The following is a 20,685-nucleotide window of genomic DNA, read 5'->3' as shown; positions in this document are numbered from 1 at the left end:
TTCCCAACGGAGCTGACCAGGTGCTGGTCATCTCGATGCGCTGTCCACTCACTGGCTTGAGAGCAATCTCACCACGAGGGATTTATCCAGCTTATCAGCTCTTTATTTAGAATAGAATCTCTACAGTGTAGAAGGAGGCCATACGGCCCATCGAGTCTGCACTGACAACAATCCCACCCAGGCCCTATCCCCGTATCCCCACGCATTTACCCTAGCTAGTCCCACTGACACTAAGGAGCAATTTAGCATTTCCAGTCCATCTAACCCGCACATCTTTGGACTGTGGGAGGAAACAAGGGCACCCGAAGGAAACCAACGTAGACACAGGGAGAACAGGCAGACTCCGCACAGTCACCCGAGGCCAGAATTGAACCTGGGTCCCTGGCGCTGTGAGGCAGCAGTGCTAACCACTGTGCCACCCTGAGCACTAACTCGGCACTGTGCGTCTTCAAAGCTTTTCTGTGCCATCACCACACTACGATTTCAATACTCTCCGATTCATTGCAGCCTGATCAAAACATCAGGGGTCATCTTGTGCTTTGTAGCATAATCTAAGAATGTTCACTATGTTGTACTCATACTTAATCTTGCCGCCATGCTGTTTAACCACCGCTGATCACCTTGTCATGTTTTTATTGTGATATTAAGGCACCAAACACTCATGAAGAATTGGGTAGACATGTTGTGGGTTCATTTATTTAGAGTGGGCACATAACTTATATACATGGGTAGAAAGCTTGAAGACAGCAGAGCTGTGCTGTGTTCTGCTCAGAGGTCAAAGTGAGGCTGAGACTGAATCACATGACACACTTTCCATCCAGTGATGGCGCGTTGCTATCCCTTAAAGCCATATTACACCAATCTCTTTATTTCATTCGGTGTCACATGAGAATTCTTCTGTGGACCTTTTATTATGTTAACGCCTCTATATATCAATGCAAGTTGTTGTTGAATAACCACAACCTGGTACTAAATATGGGCATGAAAGAAAATTGTATTCTGTATTATTATTTTTATAATATTTTTACTAACACACAGCATCAATATGCTAAATAGGTTAATGGAAATGGCGTTATGGGACGAGGGAGGAGAATAAATAATCTAAGATGTCTTTGCAGATTGGTTCTGATTGGTAATTGTAGAATCCTGATAATGCAGATGGAGGCTATTCAGCCCATTAAGCCTCCATCGACAACAATCCCACCCTACCCCTGTAACTCCACAGTATTTACCCTGCTAGTCCCCTTAACACTAAGGGTCAATTTAGCATGGCCAGTCAACCTAATCCGCACATCTTTGAAGTATGGGAGGAAACCCACGCAGATAGAACGATCAAACTCCACACAGACAGTGACCCAAGGCTGGAATTGAACCTGGGTCCCTGGCACTGTGAGGCAGCAGTGCTAACCACTGTGCCACCGTGCCACCCACTGTTGTAACTTCAGTCAAAGAATGGTGTAAACCTAGATTCCCCATATGTCCAGGATCTCTGTCAGTTCCAGTTAGTTGCAATGGCTGATTGGGAATGTCCTGAGGAAATTCCGAGTGAATACACTAAAAGAAGGAAAGAAAGAACTTGCATTAATAAAGCACCTTCTATGCACTATGTCCTAAATGTCTAGATAGCTGGTTAATTACCTTTGAAATATCATTATAATATGGGAAAATGCGGCAGCCAAATTGTCTTTGGCAAGGTCCCACAAATAGCAGTGTGATCACTGAGCAGATAATCTGTGTTGGGTGAGAGACAGATATTGGCCTGAACGCTAGGACATCTTCCCTGTTCTTCAAACAGCGAAGTCTTTCACACCCATATCAGGGCAGGATGGTTTCGATTTCACATTCAAAAAGCAGAACCCTCGACAACCCAGCAGTCCCTCACTTTCGCACTGAATCGTCACTCCTAGATTAGGCTAAATCAATCTGCCTCAATCCCGCTATCTTTATGTTTAAGGCAACGGCAGTGCATTACAGGAAGGCACAGGGTCATATGGCCAGGAATAATTCACTATATATAGGACGCCTGTTGTATAAAACATGAAGACAGCAGTGACCTTCCCTGTCACCAGTAGTACATGACGGATGATCTTTTACAGGTCTTCCATTGCAAAGAGTCTACCTGTCCTTTCTGCTGCACCTAAGCTTTCTTTTGCATTATTTATTTGCCAGAAACTCAGACTGTTGCTAAACTTGGGGGGGGGGGGGGGGTGGAATTTTCCCGTCCTGCCCACCACAGGAATCGTCGTGGGGGAAGGGGAGGTGTGGGGGTGGGGATGCAGACCATGCATTGGCCCATTGACCTCGGGCGGGATTTTCTGGTTTTGTGGCGAGCGCGGCTGGAAAATCCCACCCTTGATGTGTGTGGGTTGTCTCTTTCCTATCCTGCCCAGACCATCCAGTCGACCTCCTCAGCAACATTGCCTCCTAATGGTGGGAGCTATGCTGTGCGTCAGCTGTGGCTCATTGGTCGAACTCTTATCTCTGAGTCAAAAGGTGGTGGGTATGAGTTTCCCCTCCGGAGGCCTGAGCACCAAATGCAGGGTAGGCATGGTGGCACGGTGATTAGCACTGCTGCCTCACAGCGCCAAGGACCCGGGTTCAATTCTGGCCTTGGGTCACTGTCTGTGCGGAGTCTGCACATTCTCCCCGTGATTGCGTGGGTTTCCTCCGGGTGCTCCGGTTTCCTCCCACAGTCCGAAAGATGTGCAGGTTAGGTTCGTTAGCCATGCTAAATTGCCCCTTAGTTTCCCAGATGCGTAGGTTGGAGGGATTAGTGAGGTAAATATGTGGGGTTACGTGGATGGGGCCTGAGTGGGATTGTTGTTGGTGCAGACTCGATGGGCCGAATGGCCTCCTCCTGCATTGTAGGATTTCTGAGTTCAGTGCCAAGGGCATGCTGCACTGCCAGAGGTGCTGCCTTTTGGATGAGAAATGTGGATGTAAAAGATCCAGCTGCACCATTTTGTAGGAGAAGTGGGGTGTTCTGGACAATATTTATCCCTCAACCAACATCATCAAAACGGATTGGTCGAATGATTGACTGGTCATTATCACATTGCTGTTTTGGGGAATTGGTGAGTGCAAGCTGGCTGCTGCGATTCCTACCTTTACAACAGTGACTAGTTCATTGGCTGGAAAGCACTTTGGGAAGCCCTGTGCACCATTTTTTTCATAGAATCATAGAAACCCTACAGTACAGAAAGAGGCCATTCGGCCCATCGAGTCTGCACCGACCACAATCCCACCCAGGCCCTACCCCCATATCCCTATTTTGTACCATTGTTTTCTTTCATTCACTCAGCGACATTTCAAATCCTGTTTTAGGGATTTTAGATTTGACCCAGAACAAAGTTCTCACTTTTAAACTGGACGGCTTGGTTGTTTCATTGTTAATGAACCTAACGGAGCAAAATGAGTTAGCATTACCTCACATTTTGCCAATATCCATAATTCCCTTCGTCTGATAACACTGTCCACTGGCCTTACAACCCTTTCAGTCGACCGATTATAGCAGTCGGTTTAGCTCAGTTGGCTGGTCGGCTGGTTTGTGATGCAGAGTGATACCAACAGCGTGGGTTCAATTCCCGTACCAGCTTATCTGATTCATGAAGCCCTGCCCTTTGCCTGAGGTGTGGTGGCCCTTAGGTAAGCTCTCCACCATCAAAGGGGAGAACAGCCTTTGGTCATCTGGGACTGTGGCGATTTTTGCCTTCTGGCAAACAGATGATGGGCAGGATTTTCTGTCCTATCCCGCCATCGTGGATCTTCCGATCCTGTTGAAGGCGACCATCCCCGCCCCCTCTCGTAGTGGGACAGGCGAGCTACACAAAACGCCTTAGACATGGGTGGGATTGGAAGATTTGGCAAGCGGCCAATGGCGAGCCACCTTCACCGGTGGAAAACACACTGCGGGAGGGATGGGAAAATCCCACCCGATGGCCCCTGCAAGCAAAGCATTCCTTGAGATATAGAATGGAATAAAGAGGGGAATTCTAATGTCCCCCTCATGACTTATACAAAGGGTGGGGACATAAATTGAAGTGGGTGGCTTGACCAATGCATTTCCACCCACCCCTGAGCTGTCCCACAGGGTGAGACGGTGGCAGAATGATGATGTCACTGGATCAGTAATTCAGAGGCCCAGGCTAACACTATGAGGACACAGCTTCAAATCCCACCACCGCAGCTGGAGGAATCTGAATTCAATCAGTAAAATCTGGAATTGAAAGCTAGTCTCAGAGATGGCAACCATGAAACTATCAACGATTGTCAGAAATATCTGGTTCACCGATCTCCTTTCGGGAAGAAAATCTACCATCCTTAACTGGTTTGGGCTAGATGCCACTCCAGAGATGCCCCCTGAAACGGCCTAGCAAGCCACTCAATATAAGGGCATTTAGGGAATGCCGGTCTTGTCAGCGATGCCCACATCCCGTCAAAAAATAAACTAAAAATAATTACAGCCAGCTGACCCACTCTTGGGCATCTTGAAACAATTAATTTGACAATTAATGGCTACATAAAGGCCTCTTTCCTCCTGTGCCACCATAATACAGCGAGTGGGGGAAGGTGGAAGGCAAGTGGCCAGCTCGCTACTTTCCCTACTCGTTGGTTGGGGGGGTGGGGAGGCAAGAAGGAAGGGGGTACCTGCTTTGGGGGTCTCGTCCACATGGTACCTCACCTTTTTATCTCCTGTCATGCTCTCTCAACCGCCTCTTCCCACCCACCCCAACTCCTGATCCAGTCCCTACAAAAGAACCTGCCTGAAATGCCAGTATCCATAATCATCTTGGGACTCTCTTGTGGTCCCAGTCGCAGCCACTACTGCATTCTGCTGGCACCGGGACTATGCGTTCTGCCTCTGAGAGGCAGTAGTCCCCAACCTCACCTCGTTAAGGCTGAGCCCAATGTATTCTTGCTGCCTTTTCTATTTCCCCCCAGTCCCATAAAATTCACCCCAAAGAGTAGTGATATTACACTTGTATAGAATTTTGTTGCACCATATTTGGACTACTTGGAGGGCGGCTGGGTGGCGCAGTGGTTAGCATTGTTGCCTCACAACGCCCAGGGACCTAGGTTCAATTCCCGGCTTGGGTCACTGTCTGTGCGGAGTCTGCACGTTCTCCCCGTGTCTGTGTGGGTTTCCTCCGGGCGCTCCGGTTTCATCCCACAGTCCGAAAGACATGCTGGTTAGGTACACTGGCCACGCTAAATTCTCCCTCAGTGTACCTGAACAGGCGCTGGAGTACGGTGACTGGGGGATTTTCACAGTAACTTCAAGGCTACTTGTGACACTAATAAATAAACTTACTGTAAAAAGCTCAGATCTCCACATTAAAGAAAGGATGTGGAGGCATGAAGAAGGTGGATAAAAACCTTCAGAGAATATTGCCAGAACTAAATAACCAGGAAAGATTGAATGGCCTGGGGTTCTTTTCTCTGGGAAAAAGACTGGAGGATAAACTGATGGAGGCCTTCAAACTTATGGACGGGTTTGATAAGGTTGACATAGGGCAGATGTTTCCAATTGTGGTGATAAATGAATTTAAGGTGCGCACTGGTAAGACTCATCACTTCAGGGTAAGTTGGACAAGTCGGTGAGGGAGGAAGGATATTGGGAAATGGAAATGTTGATGGGGTTAGATGAAGAAGGGTGGGAGGAGGTTTGTGTGGAACATGGACTGAATGACCTGTTTCTGTGCTATAAATACTTTGTGCTACTTTCCCTACTTGTGAATTTTATCCACGCAGTTATTTTATCAACTGTAAAAAAAATCAGGCAGTGGCAACTGTTTAAGTTAAGGCGTTCTTCTTAGTTGCACAATTGAACAATTCCAGTTTATCGTTTGCAGCTTGCTACTTTTGTGTATGTGTGTGTGTTACTTAGAAACTAGAAGCAGGAGTAGGCCATTCGGCCCTTCGAGCCTGCTCCACCATTCATTTTGATCATGGCTGATCATCAAATTCAATATTCTGATCCCCCTCCCCCCCCATATCCCTTGATCCCTTTAGCCCCAAGAGCTAGATCTAATTTCTTCTTGAAATCACACAATGTTTTGGCCTCAACTACATTAGTGAATTCCACACATTCAGCATTCTCCTCACCTGAGTCCAAAATTGTGCGGGCAGGTCAGGTTGATTGGCCATGCTAAATTGCTCCTTAGTGTTAGAGGGATTAGTTAGCTAAATATGTGGGGTTACGGGGATAGGGCCTGGGTGGGATTGTTGTCAGTACAGGCTTGATGGGCCAAATGGTCTCCTTCTGCACTGTCGGGATTCTATGATTCTAAAAGGTTTACCCCTTATCCTCAAACTATGACCCTTAGGTTCTGAACTCCCCCACCATTGGGAACATTTTTTCAGAATCTACCCTGTCTAATCCTGTGCTCCTGTTAAGGAACCAGGACTCATGCTGTTTAATTCATACCTGCAATTTAAGTTAATGATATCTGCAAATTACCCGCCCCCATTGCTAATGATCACTTCTGTCGACTTCTGAACCGTTTCTTAAGAGTACCTGTCCAATCAGAGTCATTTTATGTTCTTACAGAAATTCAAGATTATTTTTCATCAATACGTCAATTACTAGAATGGGACTCATTTGAAGGAGATTTTCTTCATAAGTGAGCTTTTGCACTCAAAATTCCTATTGCAACTATTGGTGAAAAAAGCTGCATTTTCAACAATTGCTTAGATTGTGGCGGTATCCATACTGGGGGGAAAAATGTGCAGAAATGACAATTGTGATCTTAAGTGCTTAATGCATTCTTTCCACATTTCGTTGGCACAATGCTTAGCACTGCTGCCTCACAGCGCCAGGGACCCAGGTTCGATTCCCGGCTTGGGTCACTATCTGTGTGGAGTTTGCACATTTTCCCTATGTCTGCATGGGTTTTCTCCGGGTGCTCCGGTTTCCTCCCACAGCCTGAAAGACGTGTAGGTTAGGTGCATTGGCCATGCTAAATTCTCCCTCAGTGTACCTGAACAGGCTCCGGAGTGTGGCGACGAGGGGATTTTCAAAGTAACTTCATTGCAGTGTTAATGTAAGCCTATTTATGACTAATAAAATAAACTTTATATTTCACTCTGTGTTATTTTGATGTTGTTGTTAATTTGTTTAAGATTAATGTGTTATTTTTAAATGAGTGTGGCGATTGTGGTGATTGTCCTGTTAAGGACGACGCAGCAGAAGAGGGTCACCTGGCTTGAGGGACCAGTTGGGACTGAGAGACAGAAGAACTGAATCCGGAGAATAAGAACCTGAAGAAAGTTTAATTTAGATAAATGCGAGGTGATGCATTTTGGTCGATCGAACTAGGGCAGGACTTACTCAGTTAATGGTAGGGCGTTGGGGAGAGTGATAGAACAAAGAGATCTAGGGGTACATGTTCATAGCTCCTTGAAAGTGGAGTCGCAGGTGGACAGGGTGGTGAAGAAGGCATTCGGCATGCTTGGTTTCATTGGTCAGAACATTGAATAAAGGAGTTCGGACGTTGTGTTGAAGTTGTACAAGACATTGGTAAGGCCACACTTGGAATACTGTGTACAGTTCTGGTCACCTTATCATGGAAAGGATATTATTAAACTAGAAAGAGTACAGAAAAGATTTACTAGGATGCTACCAGGACTTGATGGTTTTAGCTAGAAGGAGAGGGTGGATAGAGGGAGACTTAGGGGTGATCTTATAGAGGTCTATAAAATAATGAGGGGCATAGATGAGGTAGATAGTCAACATCTTTTCCCAGAGGTAGGAGAGTCTAAAACTAGAGGGCATAGATTTAACGTGAGAGGGGAGAGATACAAAAGGGCCCAGAGGGGCAATCTCTTTCACAGAGAGGGTGGTGAGTGTCTGGAATGAGCTGCCAGAGGTAGTAGCAGCAGAGGTGGGTACAATTTTGTATTTTAAAAAGCATTTAGATAGTTACATGGGTAGAATGAGTATAGAGGGACATGGGCCAAATATGGGCAAGTGGGATAGCTTAATGGTTTAAAACAAAAGGCGGCATGGACATGTTGAGATGAAGGGCCTGTTTCCATGCTGTAAACTTCTATGACTCTATGACTGCTAAAGGAAGCTTGACAATGAGAAGTTAAATGAAGAGGCAAAAACAGTGAAGTTGACGGCTGAATCAGCAAATCAGACAGAGAAGGAAACGGAGATTATGGGGCAGAACAAGATTGCTGAATTGCTCACACAAATGGAAAAGCAGCAAGGCTGTATGAACAGCTCCATGCAAGACCATATTTGGAACTGTACATTTGTAAAGGATGCCAATGAAAGGGTTTATGTTTGGACACATAAGCCTCCAGACCTCATCAATGAGCCATCACCACTGCAACAATAAAAAACCCATATTAAGTACATAAAATGATATGGTGTCAATATATGAAACATGGGCGGTGGATCAAGTTAGATCACTGGAATTATTGTCTCTGAGAACGGATTACTGTCGTACCCAGTAGACATGGAGGAATGGATCTTCCGTAAATATGTGGATCACTTGAGGAGTAGAAAGATGCTCCAGCTGTCAGTGTTGCCAGCCAGAAATGTTTTCGAATCTGTAAACACTGAAGTACCTGTTTGACCTGTTCTAGACATAACTAATGTCTCTGTTGAAGCAAATAATAATGAATATCGCTGGAAGCGATACCCGTTATTTGCAGTTCCTGTTAATGTTGATCCTGTGGAAGCAACTTAGATTACAGAATTACACTGAAACAGAAAAACCCTCAAAGAGTCGGGCCACGCTCACCTCAAAACTGCAGAATCCTGCCTGAGGTTGATGGACCTTTGCATGGTCTCCCACCCCCCGCCCCCTCCCCCCCCGGCCCCTTCCCCCCCTGCCCCCTTCCCCCCCGCCCCCTCCCCCCCCGCCCCCTCCCCCCCCGCCCCCTCCCCCCCCCCGCCCCCTCCCCCCCCGCCCCCTCCCCCCACCCCCTTCCCCCCTCCCCCCCGCCCCCTTCCCCCCCCCTGCCCCCTCCCCCCCACCCCCTTCCCCCCCGCCCCCCTGCCCCTGCCCCCTTCCCCCCCCCCCGCCCCCTCTCCCCCCCCCCCCCCCCCCCCCCCCCGCCCGCTATAATTCCCGTGATGGCTTAGACGGCAGAATTCCAGCACCGATTTATAATTGTCCAACTTGTTTAGTTAGATTTGGAGCTGAGTAACTTGGTTATTGACGATTGTATGAAAGAATTAAAGGGGGAGGGATGTGGTGATTGTCCCTTTAAGGACATAAGAACATAAGGACTAGGAGCAGGAGTAGACCACCTGGCCCCTCGAGCCTGCTCCGTCATTCAATAAGATCATGGCTGATCTTTTCATGGACTCAGCTCCACTTACCCGCCTGCTCACCATAACGCTTAATTCCTTTACTGTTCAAAAATTTATCTATCCTTGCCTTAAAAACATTCAATGAGGTAGCCTCAACTGCTTCACTGGGCAGGGAATTCCACAGATTCACAACCCTTTGTGTGAAGAAGTTCCTCCTCAACTCAGTCCTAAATCTGCTTCTCCTTATTTTGAGGCCATGCCCCCTAGTTCTAGTTTCACCCACCAGTGGAAACAACTTCCCTGCTTCTATCTTATCTATTCCCTTCACAATCTTATATGTTTCTATAAGATCTCCCCTCATTCTTCTGAATTCCAATGAGTATAGCCCCAGTCTACTCAGTCTCTCCTCATAAGCCAACCCTCAACTCCGGAATCAATCTAGTGAATCTCCTCTGCACCCCCTCCAGTGCCAGTGCATTCTTTTTCAAGTAAGGAGACTAAAACTGTACACAGTACTCCAGGTGTGGCCTCACCAGCACCTTATACAGTTGCAACATAATCTCGCTATTTTTAAACTCCATCCCTCTAGCAATGAAGGACAAAATTCCATTTGCCTTCTTAATTACCTGCTGCACCTGCAAACCAACTCCTTGTGATTCTTGCACAAGGACACCCAGATCCCTCTGCACAGCAGCATGCTGCAATTTTTTACCATTTAAATAATAGTCCAACACTATTAGGACAACGCAGCAGAAGAGAGTTACCTGACTTGGAAGACCAATTAGGACGAGACTGCGTAATCACCCTACAGGGTGGAACTCTCTCTTAGGCAGAAAACATCTAAAAGGCAAGTAGTAGACATGTAGGGACTGGGGCAGTAGATGGCCTGCTTGAGGGAATGGTGGAGGGGGGAGGGGAAAGGCTGCTAGCTTCTGTACAGTTTTTCCTTACTAGTATGTGTTTCTAATGAAGCCTGTGAACATTCATCATTACATTGACAACGAGGATGGGATAGATTATTGATTACACTGCCTGTGGCCCAACACCTGTGAGTATTCTATTTTCATTGAAATTTGAAGAAGGGAAATACTTTCAGGCCTGTCTTTCACAAATTGACCATTTGAGTTGTTGAGATGTTGCCAGAACCGGAGGGGCAGACGTGGAGCAGACCTGAATTGGCCAATGCGATCAAATGCTTAGAAATGTATAGAAGAAAAAAAATCAAGAAAAATAATCTTCAGAAGCAAGAGCTGTAATTTTGAGTTTGAGGAAAAGTGGGACATAAGTTTTAAAAAAAGACAAAGAGTTGCTGTAGAGTTCATAGAATCAAAGAATAATTTAAATCACGCATTTAAAGCAGCAACCACAAGGAGAAACAATGGACAATGGATAGGAAAATTGGAGAAGACTCCAGATAGAGGGCAACTCTCATTAAATAAAAAGGTCCATAAGTAACAAAGACCTCAAGGAAGAGACAATGAAAGACCTAAATGCTCGGGTCCTGGACCAGAATCCCAAATTACATTAGGAAGCCAGACTAGTCCCAACACATTTTTCTATTTTGGCATAAATGTGAGGATGGATCGATCCAGGAGTAATTCAGCTGTCAAATTAGAGATCTTTTATAGTAAAAACAAACTTTATTTAATAACAGTTTAAGTATAACACTAATAAAAGGAAGCAGCTTAATTCTTAACAGTTGAACAATAGTTAATAAATGAAAGGAACAACTTTAATTTCTAACTTATCACAGTTTCAATTCCAAATATGCACCATTCTCTTACAGACTTAAAATTCCACTTTAAATACAGTTAGCAACCATAACTATACATGCTATAAGGGGTGTAGTCAGTCTTGAAGCTTTCAGAGAGAGAATTTGAATTTCAGAGCAGCTTGCAGACCTCTGTCTTTAAACAAACCCCAGCCAGTACTGAAAGCTGTTTTTCGCTGCTACAGATCTAGTTCATTCCATTAACCACATTATGGCATGACCCTTTCAATCAACCTAATCAAAAACCCCAGGGGAAATCTTCATCTATAAACAAAAATCTATTAGCTCTCTCCTAGGTAAACAATACATAGCTAAAATGAGTAACTATCCTGCTCTCCCAGCATCTGAGCTTCATTCCTACCAGACATATCGACTACCTGCAGAAAAGAGATGAACTTGAAAACAGTCCCCTTAAACATAAATTTTATTAATAGCACTCTATCATCACATCATAAGAAGTCTGACAACACCAGGTTAAGGTCCAACAGGTTTATTTGGAATCACGAGCTTTCGGAGCGCTGCTCCTTCCTCACCTAATGAAGGAGCAGCGCTCTGAAAGCTCGTGATTCCAAATAAATCTGTTGGAATTTAATCTGGTGTTGTGAGACTTCTTACTGTGCCCACCACTCACCCGATGAAGGAGCAGTGCTTCGAAAGCTTGTGATTCCAAATAAACCTGGTGTTGTGAGACTTCTTACAGTGCCTGCCCCTGTCCAACACCAGCATCTCCACATCATGGCTATCATCACATCAGGGAAGAGGCAATGGAACAACTCAGAGGAGGCAATGAAGACGTCAGAGGAGGCAAGGAAGGCCTAAATGGAGGAAATGAAGACCTCAGGGAAGAGGCAACAAAAGATCTGAGGGGAGGCGTTGAAAGACTTCAGAAAGAGGGCACTGAAAGACCCCAATTGGAGGACAACAAAATACAAATAATGACCAAATGAAGGACAACGAGAGAATTGCAGAAACAAGTCAACACTTTGTTGCAGACAGACCCGACCAACAGTGAATCCAAAAAGGATTTGACTGAAATTAAGACAAGCAGAACTGAAGGTTCCATTTGTGAAATGTATACGCCCCCAGTAAGAACATCAATGATTCACCTCAGAAGAAGCGCAGGAATTAAAAACTTCAAAAGAAAGTAGGAACTATTGAACATAAAGAGGAATCGGCAAAAAGAATTAAAGCTCCAGAGAAGACATTAAAACAAGATGAAACTACTGACAGCAAACTTTTTTTTAAATTTGCAAAAAAAATTACACAATGAAGTTATGAAGGAGAAATTAATGCGAAAATGGAGAATAAGCTGAACTCCATAAAAAAGTAACCAGAATTTTTTTTAAAAATATTCATTCATGGGACTCGGGTGTCGCTGGCTGGTCAGCATTTATTGCCCATCCCTAGTTGCCCGAGGGCTGTTGAGAGTCAACCACATTGCTGTGGCTCTGGAGTTACATGTAGGCCAGACCAGGTAAGGAGGGCAGATTTCCTTCCCTGAAGGACATGAGTGAACCAGATGGGTTTTAAGAACAAGTCCAGTGAAGAATTAAATCAGGAGGATAATAGGTTGAGGGGGTAGGGTTGTTAGCCTCTGTACAGTTTTCCTTATTAATAAATACCATTTGTGTTTCTGACAAAGTCTGTGAGTGGGCATCATAACAATGAGTTAATATCTTTGTTGAGATAACACACAGTGGGATTTGCCACAGGCATGCTAAAATTGCAAATCAGACCAACTGGCACACCCTCCATGTTGATCCCAGCAATTCGAGGCATCTTATCAATCAGCTTTGGGATGACATGAAGCTAATGAAACAGTGGACCAGGTTTGATAAATTGAGATGCTTTGGGTTTCGGAGAATTAAGAAAGATGCGTAAAAATGGCAGGTCCGTGTGTTTGTGTGAAAATCTTCAGTTGGGGTCTTCTGCTAAGTTGCAAATATTCTGCAGTATCTAATATTTATGTTTTTTTTTATGGAGACCGGGTTAAATTTATTTATTTATTAGTGTCACAAATAGCCTTACATTAACACTGCAATGAAATTACTGTGAAAATCCCCTAGTCGCCACACTCCGGCGCCTGTTCGGGTACACTGAGGGAGAATTTAGCATGGCCAATGCACCTAACCACACGTGTGGGAGGAAACCGGAACACCCGGAGGAAACCCACGCAGATACGGGAGAACGCGCAGACTTTGCACAGACAGTGACCCAAGTCGGCAATCAAACCCGGGTCCCTGATTATCAATTAGACAAGGCAACTGCAGAAAAGATTACAGAAATTCAAAGTTGGGGAAAATACTTTTTGTACTAATTGCGTTAAAATTTTAAAGCTTCGGAAAAAGTGTGCTGTAGCTTAAGTATTTTGGACACTTCACACCAGAGATTATCATTCCATTGAGCCAAACAATTAAGTAAGAAGTCTCACAACACCAGGTTAAAGTCCAACAGATTTATTTGGAATCTCGAGCTTTCGGAGTGCTGCTCCTTCATCAGGTGAGTGGCCATCAGCTTGTGATTCCAAATAAACCTGTTGGACTTTAACTTGGTGTTGTGAGACTTCTTACTGTGCCCACCCCAGTCCAACGCCGGCATCTCCTCATCATGACAAACAGTTAAGACAGAGACTAGGGTGCCCTTGCAGGTTCTTGCGGCTAACTGTGGATCAGAGTGAGAGTTCCAGAATTCCAGTGCTGTAATTTAAGCTTGGTCCTGTGCAATCAGTGATATTAATGAGAGGTGTCTCATTAATACAAGACTGTATGGGTCGAGTTCTCTGACCTTGCCAGCAGCTGCCATTCTCCAGTCCCGCTGTGGTGAGTGAACGCCAAATTCTTCATTCTGGCTGGTAACGGCTGGAGAATTGTGGCCAATATCTGATCTAACTGTAGTGCGTGGCCCTGTCGATAGACATGAGAATGTGTGCATTGTCTCTGAATATTACATTTGGGTTGACTCTGGTGGAACGGTACAGCAAACAATGATCTAGTAGATTAAGGCGATGGGTAATGTCAGGAAGATCAACAAAATGAGCTGAGCTCAGCTGAAACAGCAGTAATAGGTGTTGATGCTCATTTGATTTGATTTATTATTGTTGCATGTATTGAGATACAGTGAAAAGTATTGCTTCTTGCGCGCTATACAGACAAAGCATACTGTTCATAGAGTACACAGGGGAGAAGGAAAGGAGAGGGTGCAGAATGTAGGGTTACAGTCATAGCTAGGGTGTAGAGAAAGATCAACTGAATTGAACAAGAGTAAAAGATAGAATGAAAGGGTATGCTGGGGACAGCTCGCAAGACGCTCATTGCGTCTTGGAAGTGCAGCAGAGAGGGAGAGATTCGCGAGAGGAGTGCTGCGGGTAAGCGCTGTTATTTTTTAACTTACTTTTTCGCGGGTTTTTTCTTTAAAAATATCTAAACCCGGAAGTGGTCGCGCAGGGAGGTCTGGGAGAGAGAGATTTTTTTTTTTCCCCAATAAATTGGAACAGAGAGGAATCCCGATACTCTACACTTGTAGAGTATCCCACCCTCCCTCCTCCTCTAACCTAAAAAAAAAAGACCCAGTGAGAGCAGGGCTTTGGAGAAAACAGGAGGAGGAAAGGTAAGTTTAAAATTTTCATTCACTTTTTTTTTTCCCTGTGTGTTTAAAGGGGCAATTATGAGTGTGAGGCCAGTATGTTGTTCCCAATGTAGGATGTGGGAGGTCCTGGAGGCTCCTAGCCTCCCGGACGACCATATCTGTGCTGGGTGTGTTGAGCTGCGGTTCCTAAGGGACCATGTTAGGGAACTGGAATTGCAGCTCGAGGACCTTCGCCGGGTTAGGGATAGTGAGGAGGTCATTGACAGGAGCTATCGGCAGGTGGTCACACCGGGACCACGGGAGGAGGGTAACTGGGTAACAGTGAGGAAGGAGAAAGCTCGGTTGATGGTGAGCACCCCGGTGGATGTGCCCCTTAATAATAAGTACTCCTGTCTGAGTACTACTGGGGTGGACAGCCCACCTGGGGGAAGCAGCGGTGGCAGTGTCTCTGGAGCTGAGCCTGGCCCAGTAGTGCAAAAGGGTAAGGAAAGGAGGGTAGTGCTAATTGGGGACTCTACGGTGAGGGGGTCAGATAGGCGTTTTTGCGGACACAGACGGGACTCTCGGATGGTGGTTTGCCTCCCTGGTGCAGGGGTCCGGGATGTCTCTGGTCGAGTCCCAGAAATCCTGAAGGGGGAGGGAGAGGAGCCGAAGGTCGTGATGCATATAGGTACTGCTGACATAGGTAGGAAGAGGGAAGGGGTCATGAAAAGAGAATATAGGGAGTTAGGTAGACAGCTGAGAAAGAGGAATGCAAAGGTAGTAATCTCGGGATTGCTGCCTGTGCCGCGGGAGAGTGAGAACAGGAATCGGTGGAGAATGAATGCGTGGCTGAGGGACTGGAGCAAGGGACAAGGATTTGGGTACTTGGATCATTGGGACCTCTTTAGGGGCAGGTGTGACCTGTTTAAAAAAGACGGGTGGCACTTGAATCCCAGGGGGACCAATATCCTGGCGGGAAGGTTGGCTAAGGCTACTGGAGAGACTTTAAACTAGAAAGGTTGGGGGGAGGGAATCGAAATGAGGGGACTGAGAGCGAGGAGGTTAGCTCGCAAATAGATAAGGAATGTAAACAGGGTAAGAGGGAGGTTAGACGAGTGATGGAGAAGGGAAGTGCTCAGGCTGAAGGTCTGAGATGTGTCTATTTTAATGCCAGGAGTGTAGTGAATAAAGTGGATGAGCTTAGAGCGTGGATTGCTGCTTCGAATTGTGATGTGGTGGCCATTACGGAGACTTGGACGTCTCAGGGACAGGACTGGGTGCTTCAGGTGCCGGGTTTTAGATGTTTCAGGAAGGACAGGGAGGGAGGCAAGAGAGGGGGGGGAGTGGCACTGTTGATCAGGGATAGTGTCACGGCTGTAGAGAAGGTGGACGCCGTGGAGGGATTGACTACGGAGTCTCTGTGGGTGGAGGTTAGGAACAGGAAGGGGTCGGTAACGTTGCTGGGTGTTTTCTATAGGCCGCCCAATAGTAACAGAGATGTTGAGGAGCAGATGGGGAAACAGATCCTGGAGAGATGTAGGAATAACAGAGTTGTCGTGATGGGAGATTTTAATTTCCCAAACATAGATTGGAATATCCCTAGGGCTAGGGGTTTGGATGGAGAGGAGTTTGTTAGGTGTGTCCAGGAGAGTTTCCTGACACAGTATGTAGATAAGCCTACTAGAGGAGAGGCTGTACTTGATCTGGTGCTGGCTAATGAACCTGGACAGGTGGAGGATCTCTCGGTGGGTGAGCATCTTGGGGATAGCGATCATAATTCTATCTCCTTCACGATAGCATTGGAAAGAGATAGGATCAGGCAGGCTAGGAAAGTGTTTCTCTGGAGTAAAGGGAAATACAGTGTCATCAGGGAGGAAATTAGACGGGTAAATTGGAAGGAGGCATTCTTGGGGAAAAGTACCGAAGGAAAGTGGAGGATTTTCAAGGAATGTTTGTCTGGAGCTCTGCATGACAACGTTCCGATGAGACAGGGGGGTGTTGGTAGGGTACGGGAACCGTGGTGCACGAAGGTTGTGATGAACCTGGTGAATAAGAAAAGAGAGGCGTACAGAAGGTTCAGAGAGCTAGGAGGTGTTAAGGATTTAGAGGAGTATACGGGATGTAGGAAGGAGCTTAAGAAGGAAATTAGGAGAGCGAGAAGGGGTCATGAGAAGGCCTTGGCGGGTAAGATTAAGGAGAATCCCAAGGCTTTCTACAAATATGTCAAGAGTAAAAGGATGAGATGTGAAGGCATAGGACCCTTAAAAGGTGAAGGGGGAAAAGTTTGTGCGGAACCGTTAGAAATGGCGGAGCTGCTTAATGAATACTTTACCTCGGTATTCACGGTGGAAAGGGATCTGGGTGGTTGTACTGCTGGTTTGCGGTGGACAGAAAGGATCGAGCATGTGGACATAAAGAAAGAGGATGTGTTGGAACTATTGAATGGCATCAAGGTTGGTAAGTCGCCGGGACCGGATGGGATGTACCCCAGGTTACTGTGGGAGGCGAGGGAGGAGATTGCGGAGCCTTTGGCGATGATCTTTGCATCGTCGATGGAGACGGGAGAGGTTCCGGAGGATTGGAGGATTGCAGATGTGGTCCCTATATTCAAGAAAGGGAACAGGGACAGCCCGGGAAATTACCGACCGGTGAGTCTAACCTCAGTGGTTGGTAAGTTGATGGAGAGGATCCTGAGAGACAGGATTTATGATCATCTAGAGAAGTTTAGTATGATCAAAAGTAGTCAGCACGGCTTTGTCAAGGGCAGGTCGTGCCTTACGAGCCTGGTTGAGTTCTTTGAAAATGTGACCAAACACATTGACGAAGGAAGAGCGGTGGATGTGGTCTATATGGACTTCAGCAAGGCGTTCGATAAGGTCCCCCATGCAAGACTTCTTGAGAAAGTGAGAGGGCATGGGATCCAAGGGGCTGTTGCCTTGTGGATCCAGAACTGGCTTGCCTGCAGAAGGCAGAGAGTGGCTGTGGAGGGGTCTTTCTCTGCATGGAGGTCAGTGACCAGTGGAGTGCCCCAGGGATCTGTTCTGGGACCCTTGCTGTTTGTCATTTTCATAAATGACCTGGATGAGGAAGTGGAGGGATGGGTTGGTAAGTTTGCTGACGACACCAAGGTAGGTGGTGTTGTGGATAGTTTGGAGGGATGTCAGAAGTTGCAGCGAGACATAGATAGAATGCAAGACTGGGCGGAGAAGTGGCAGATGGACTTCAACCCGGATAAGTGTGTGGTGATCCATTTTGGCAGATCCAATGGGATGAAGCAGCAGTATAATATGAAGGGTACCATTCTTAGCAGTGTAGAGGATCAGAAGGACCTTGGGGTCCGGGTCCATAGGACTCTTAAATCGGCCTCGCAGGTGGAGGATGCGGTCAAGAAGGCGTACGGCGTACTGGCCTTCATTAATCGAGGGATTGAGTTTAGGAGTCGGGAGATAATGCTGCAGCTTTATAGGACCCTGGTTAGACCCCACTTGGAGTACTGCGCGCAGTTCTGGTCACCTCATTACAGGAAAGATGTTGAAGCCATTGAAAGGGTGCAGAGGAGATTTACAAGGATGTTGCCTGGATTGGGGGGCATGCCTTATGAGGATAGGTTGAGGGAGCTTGGTCTCTTCTCCCTGGAGAGACGAAGGATGAGAGGTGACCTGATAGAGGTTTACAAGATGTTGAGAGGTCTGGATAGGGTAGACTCTCAGAGGCTATTTCCAAGGGCTGAAATGGTTGCTACGAGAGGACACAGGTTTAAGGTGCTGGGGGGTAGGTACAGAGGAGATGTCAGGGGTAAGTTTTTCACTCAGAGGGTGGTGGGTGAGTGGAATCGGCTGACGTCGGTGGTGGTGGAGGCAAACTCGTTGGGGTCTTTTAAGAGACTTCTGGATGAGTACATGGGATTTAATGGGATTGAGGGCTATAGATAGGCCTAGAGGTGGGGATGTGATCGGCGCAACTTGTGGGCCGAAGGGCCTGTTTGTGCTGTGGCTTTCTATGTTCTATGTTCTTAAGAAGCCACCACATTCTGGCACCATCCTGCGTAAATCAAGGAGAAATTAAGAGATTGCGCTCTCCATCTATATCAACTAGAATCATAGAATCCCTATAGTGCAGAACGAGGCCATTCGGCCCATCGGGTCTGCATCGACCACAATCCCAACGAAGCCCTATCCCCATAACCCCATGCATTTACCCTAGCTATTCCCCCTGACACTGAGGGTCAAATTAACATGGCCAATCCACCTAACCTGCACATCCTTGAACTTGTAGGGGGAAACCGGAGCACCCGGAGGAAACCCATGCAGACACGGGGAGAACGTGCAGACTCCACACAGACAGTCACCCAAGGTCAGAATTGAACCGTGGTCCCTGGCGCTGTGAGGCAGCAGTGCTAGCCACTGTGCCACCATGCCGCCCTCGGTAGAAATAATTAGTACAAATATTGTTATAAAATAATCCAGTTCAAAATATACTTCATGATTTCAGAATTGTTACTGTTTGTATGTTCTACCTTGGTTTGTCCTTCAAAAGTGCAATACCTCATACTTGTCTGTATTAAACTCCATCTGCCATTTTTCAGCCCATTTTTCAGCCCATTTTTCTAGCTGGTCCAAATCCCTCTGCAAGCTTTGAAAACCTTCCTCACTGTCCCCTACACCTCCAATTTTTGTATCATCAGCAAACTTGCTGATCCAATTTACCACATTATCATCCAGATCATTGATATAGATGACAAACAACAATGGACCCAGCACTGATCCCTGTGGCACACCACTAGTCACAGGCCTCCACTCAGAGAAACAATCCTCCACTACTACTCTCTGGCTTCTTCCATTGAGCCAATGTCTAATCCAATTTACTACCTCTCCATGTATACCTAGCGACTGAACCTTCCTGACTAACCTCCCATGCGGGACCTTGTCAAAGGCCTTACTGAAGTCCATGTAGACAACATCCACTGCCTTCCCTTCATCCACTTTCCTGGTAACCTCCTCGAAAAACTCTAATAGATTGGTTAAACATGACCTACCACGCACAAAGCCATGTTGACTCTCCCTAATAAGTCCCTGTCTATCCAAATATTTGTAGATCCTATCTCTTAATACTCCTTCCAATAATTTACCTACTACTGATGTCAAACTTACCGGCCTATAATTTCCCGCATTACTTTTTGAGCCTTTTTCAAACAACGGAACATCATGAGCTATCCTCCAATCATCCGGCACCTCACCCGTGGATACCGACATTTTAAATATATCTGCCAGGGCCCCTGCAATTTCAACACTAGTCTCCTTCAAGGTCTGAGGGAATACCCTGTCCGGTCCGGGGATTTATCTACTCTGATTTGCCTCAAGACAGCAAGCACCTCCTCCCCTTTAATCTGTATAGGTTTCATGACCTCCCTACTTGTTTGTCTTATTTCCATACCCTGTCCACTTCATTTGACCAAATGGTATACTCCCAGCAGCCTTATCACATACCTGCAGCTTTTGCCAATGACAGGCTGGTTTAGCCAGTAGCTGAGCGCGTTGTTAGATAACCCCTAGGTCTCTAAGCAACGGTGATGAGGAAGAGCAGGTTTGGAACTGCAGTATGCTTTCTCTCGTGATTCACCTGCCAATTCATTCTACCAAAAAATAAGCCAGCTAAACTGTTGTGCACTTAAACAGATTTAGGAAATAGGTCTGTCAGTAAATAGCCCGCTGCAGTGCGGACGGGAGGAAATATTGAGAAAAGATTTATGGAGACAGCTTGTTAACATGCGCCATTGGGAAGGTATGATGTGGATTTTTAAGGAAGTGAATGAACCATAGGAGAGGGACAAACGAGTGAGTAACAGCACAGAACTCCCACTGGGCAGCCTGGGAAGGGCAAGTGGGACAGTGGACATTCTGAGTCACAGCTGATCACAATAGTTTTGATGTGTCACTGGGTTGCCAACTCATCTTTCCAATAAAGAGGACAAAGGACCATGAACGAAAAAAAAAACAACAGGAAATTCAGGAGGAACCATTGTTCCCAGAAATCCACAATGTTATCGGACTAAACAAAATAACCTGACCTGTTGTTTCTC

At 46.2% G+C, this 20,685-nt stretch overlaps 1 protein-coding gene across 5 annotated transcripts in view; it reads left to right on the top strand.

Moving 5' to 3' along the window:
• LOC144501291 (coronin-6-like) overlaps nucleotides 1-20,685 on the top strand; it is a 303,060-nt gene that overhangs the window by 13,472 nt on the left and 268,903 nt on the right. For 3 of the 5 annotated variants that reach the window (XM_078224861.1, XM_078224860.1, XM_078224859.1), the window contains exon 2: nucleotides 18,882-18,959. The exons of the other annotated variants lie outside the window; for them this stretch is intronic. In XM_078224861.1, coding sequence (XP_078080987.1) covers nucleotides 18,911-18,959 — 49 coding nt within the window. In that variant the 5' untranslated portion in view covers nucleotides 18,882-18,910. The remainder of the gene's footprint in view (nucleotides 1-18,881; nucleotides 18,960-20,685) is intronic. 5 annotated transcript variants of the gene reach the window in all.

The sequence above is a fragment of the Mustelus asterias genome, chromosome 12 (genome assembly GCF_964213995.1).
Source record: "Mustelus asterias chromosome 12, sMusAst1.hap1.1, whole genome shotgun sequence".
NCBI classification, from domain to species: domain Eukaryota; kingdom Metazoa; phylum Chordata; class Chondrichthyes; order Carcharhiniformes; family Triakidae; genus Mustelus; species Mustelus asterias.
This window is presented reverse-complemented; position numbering and strand designations above follow the sequence as displayed.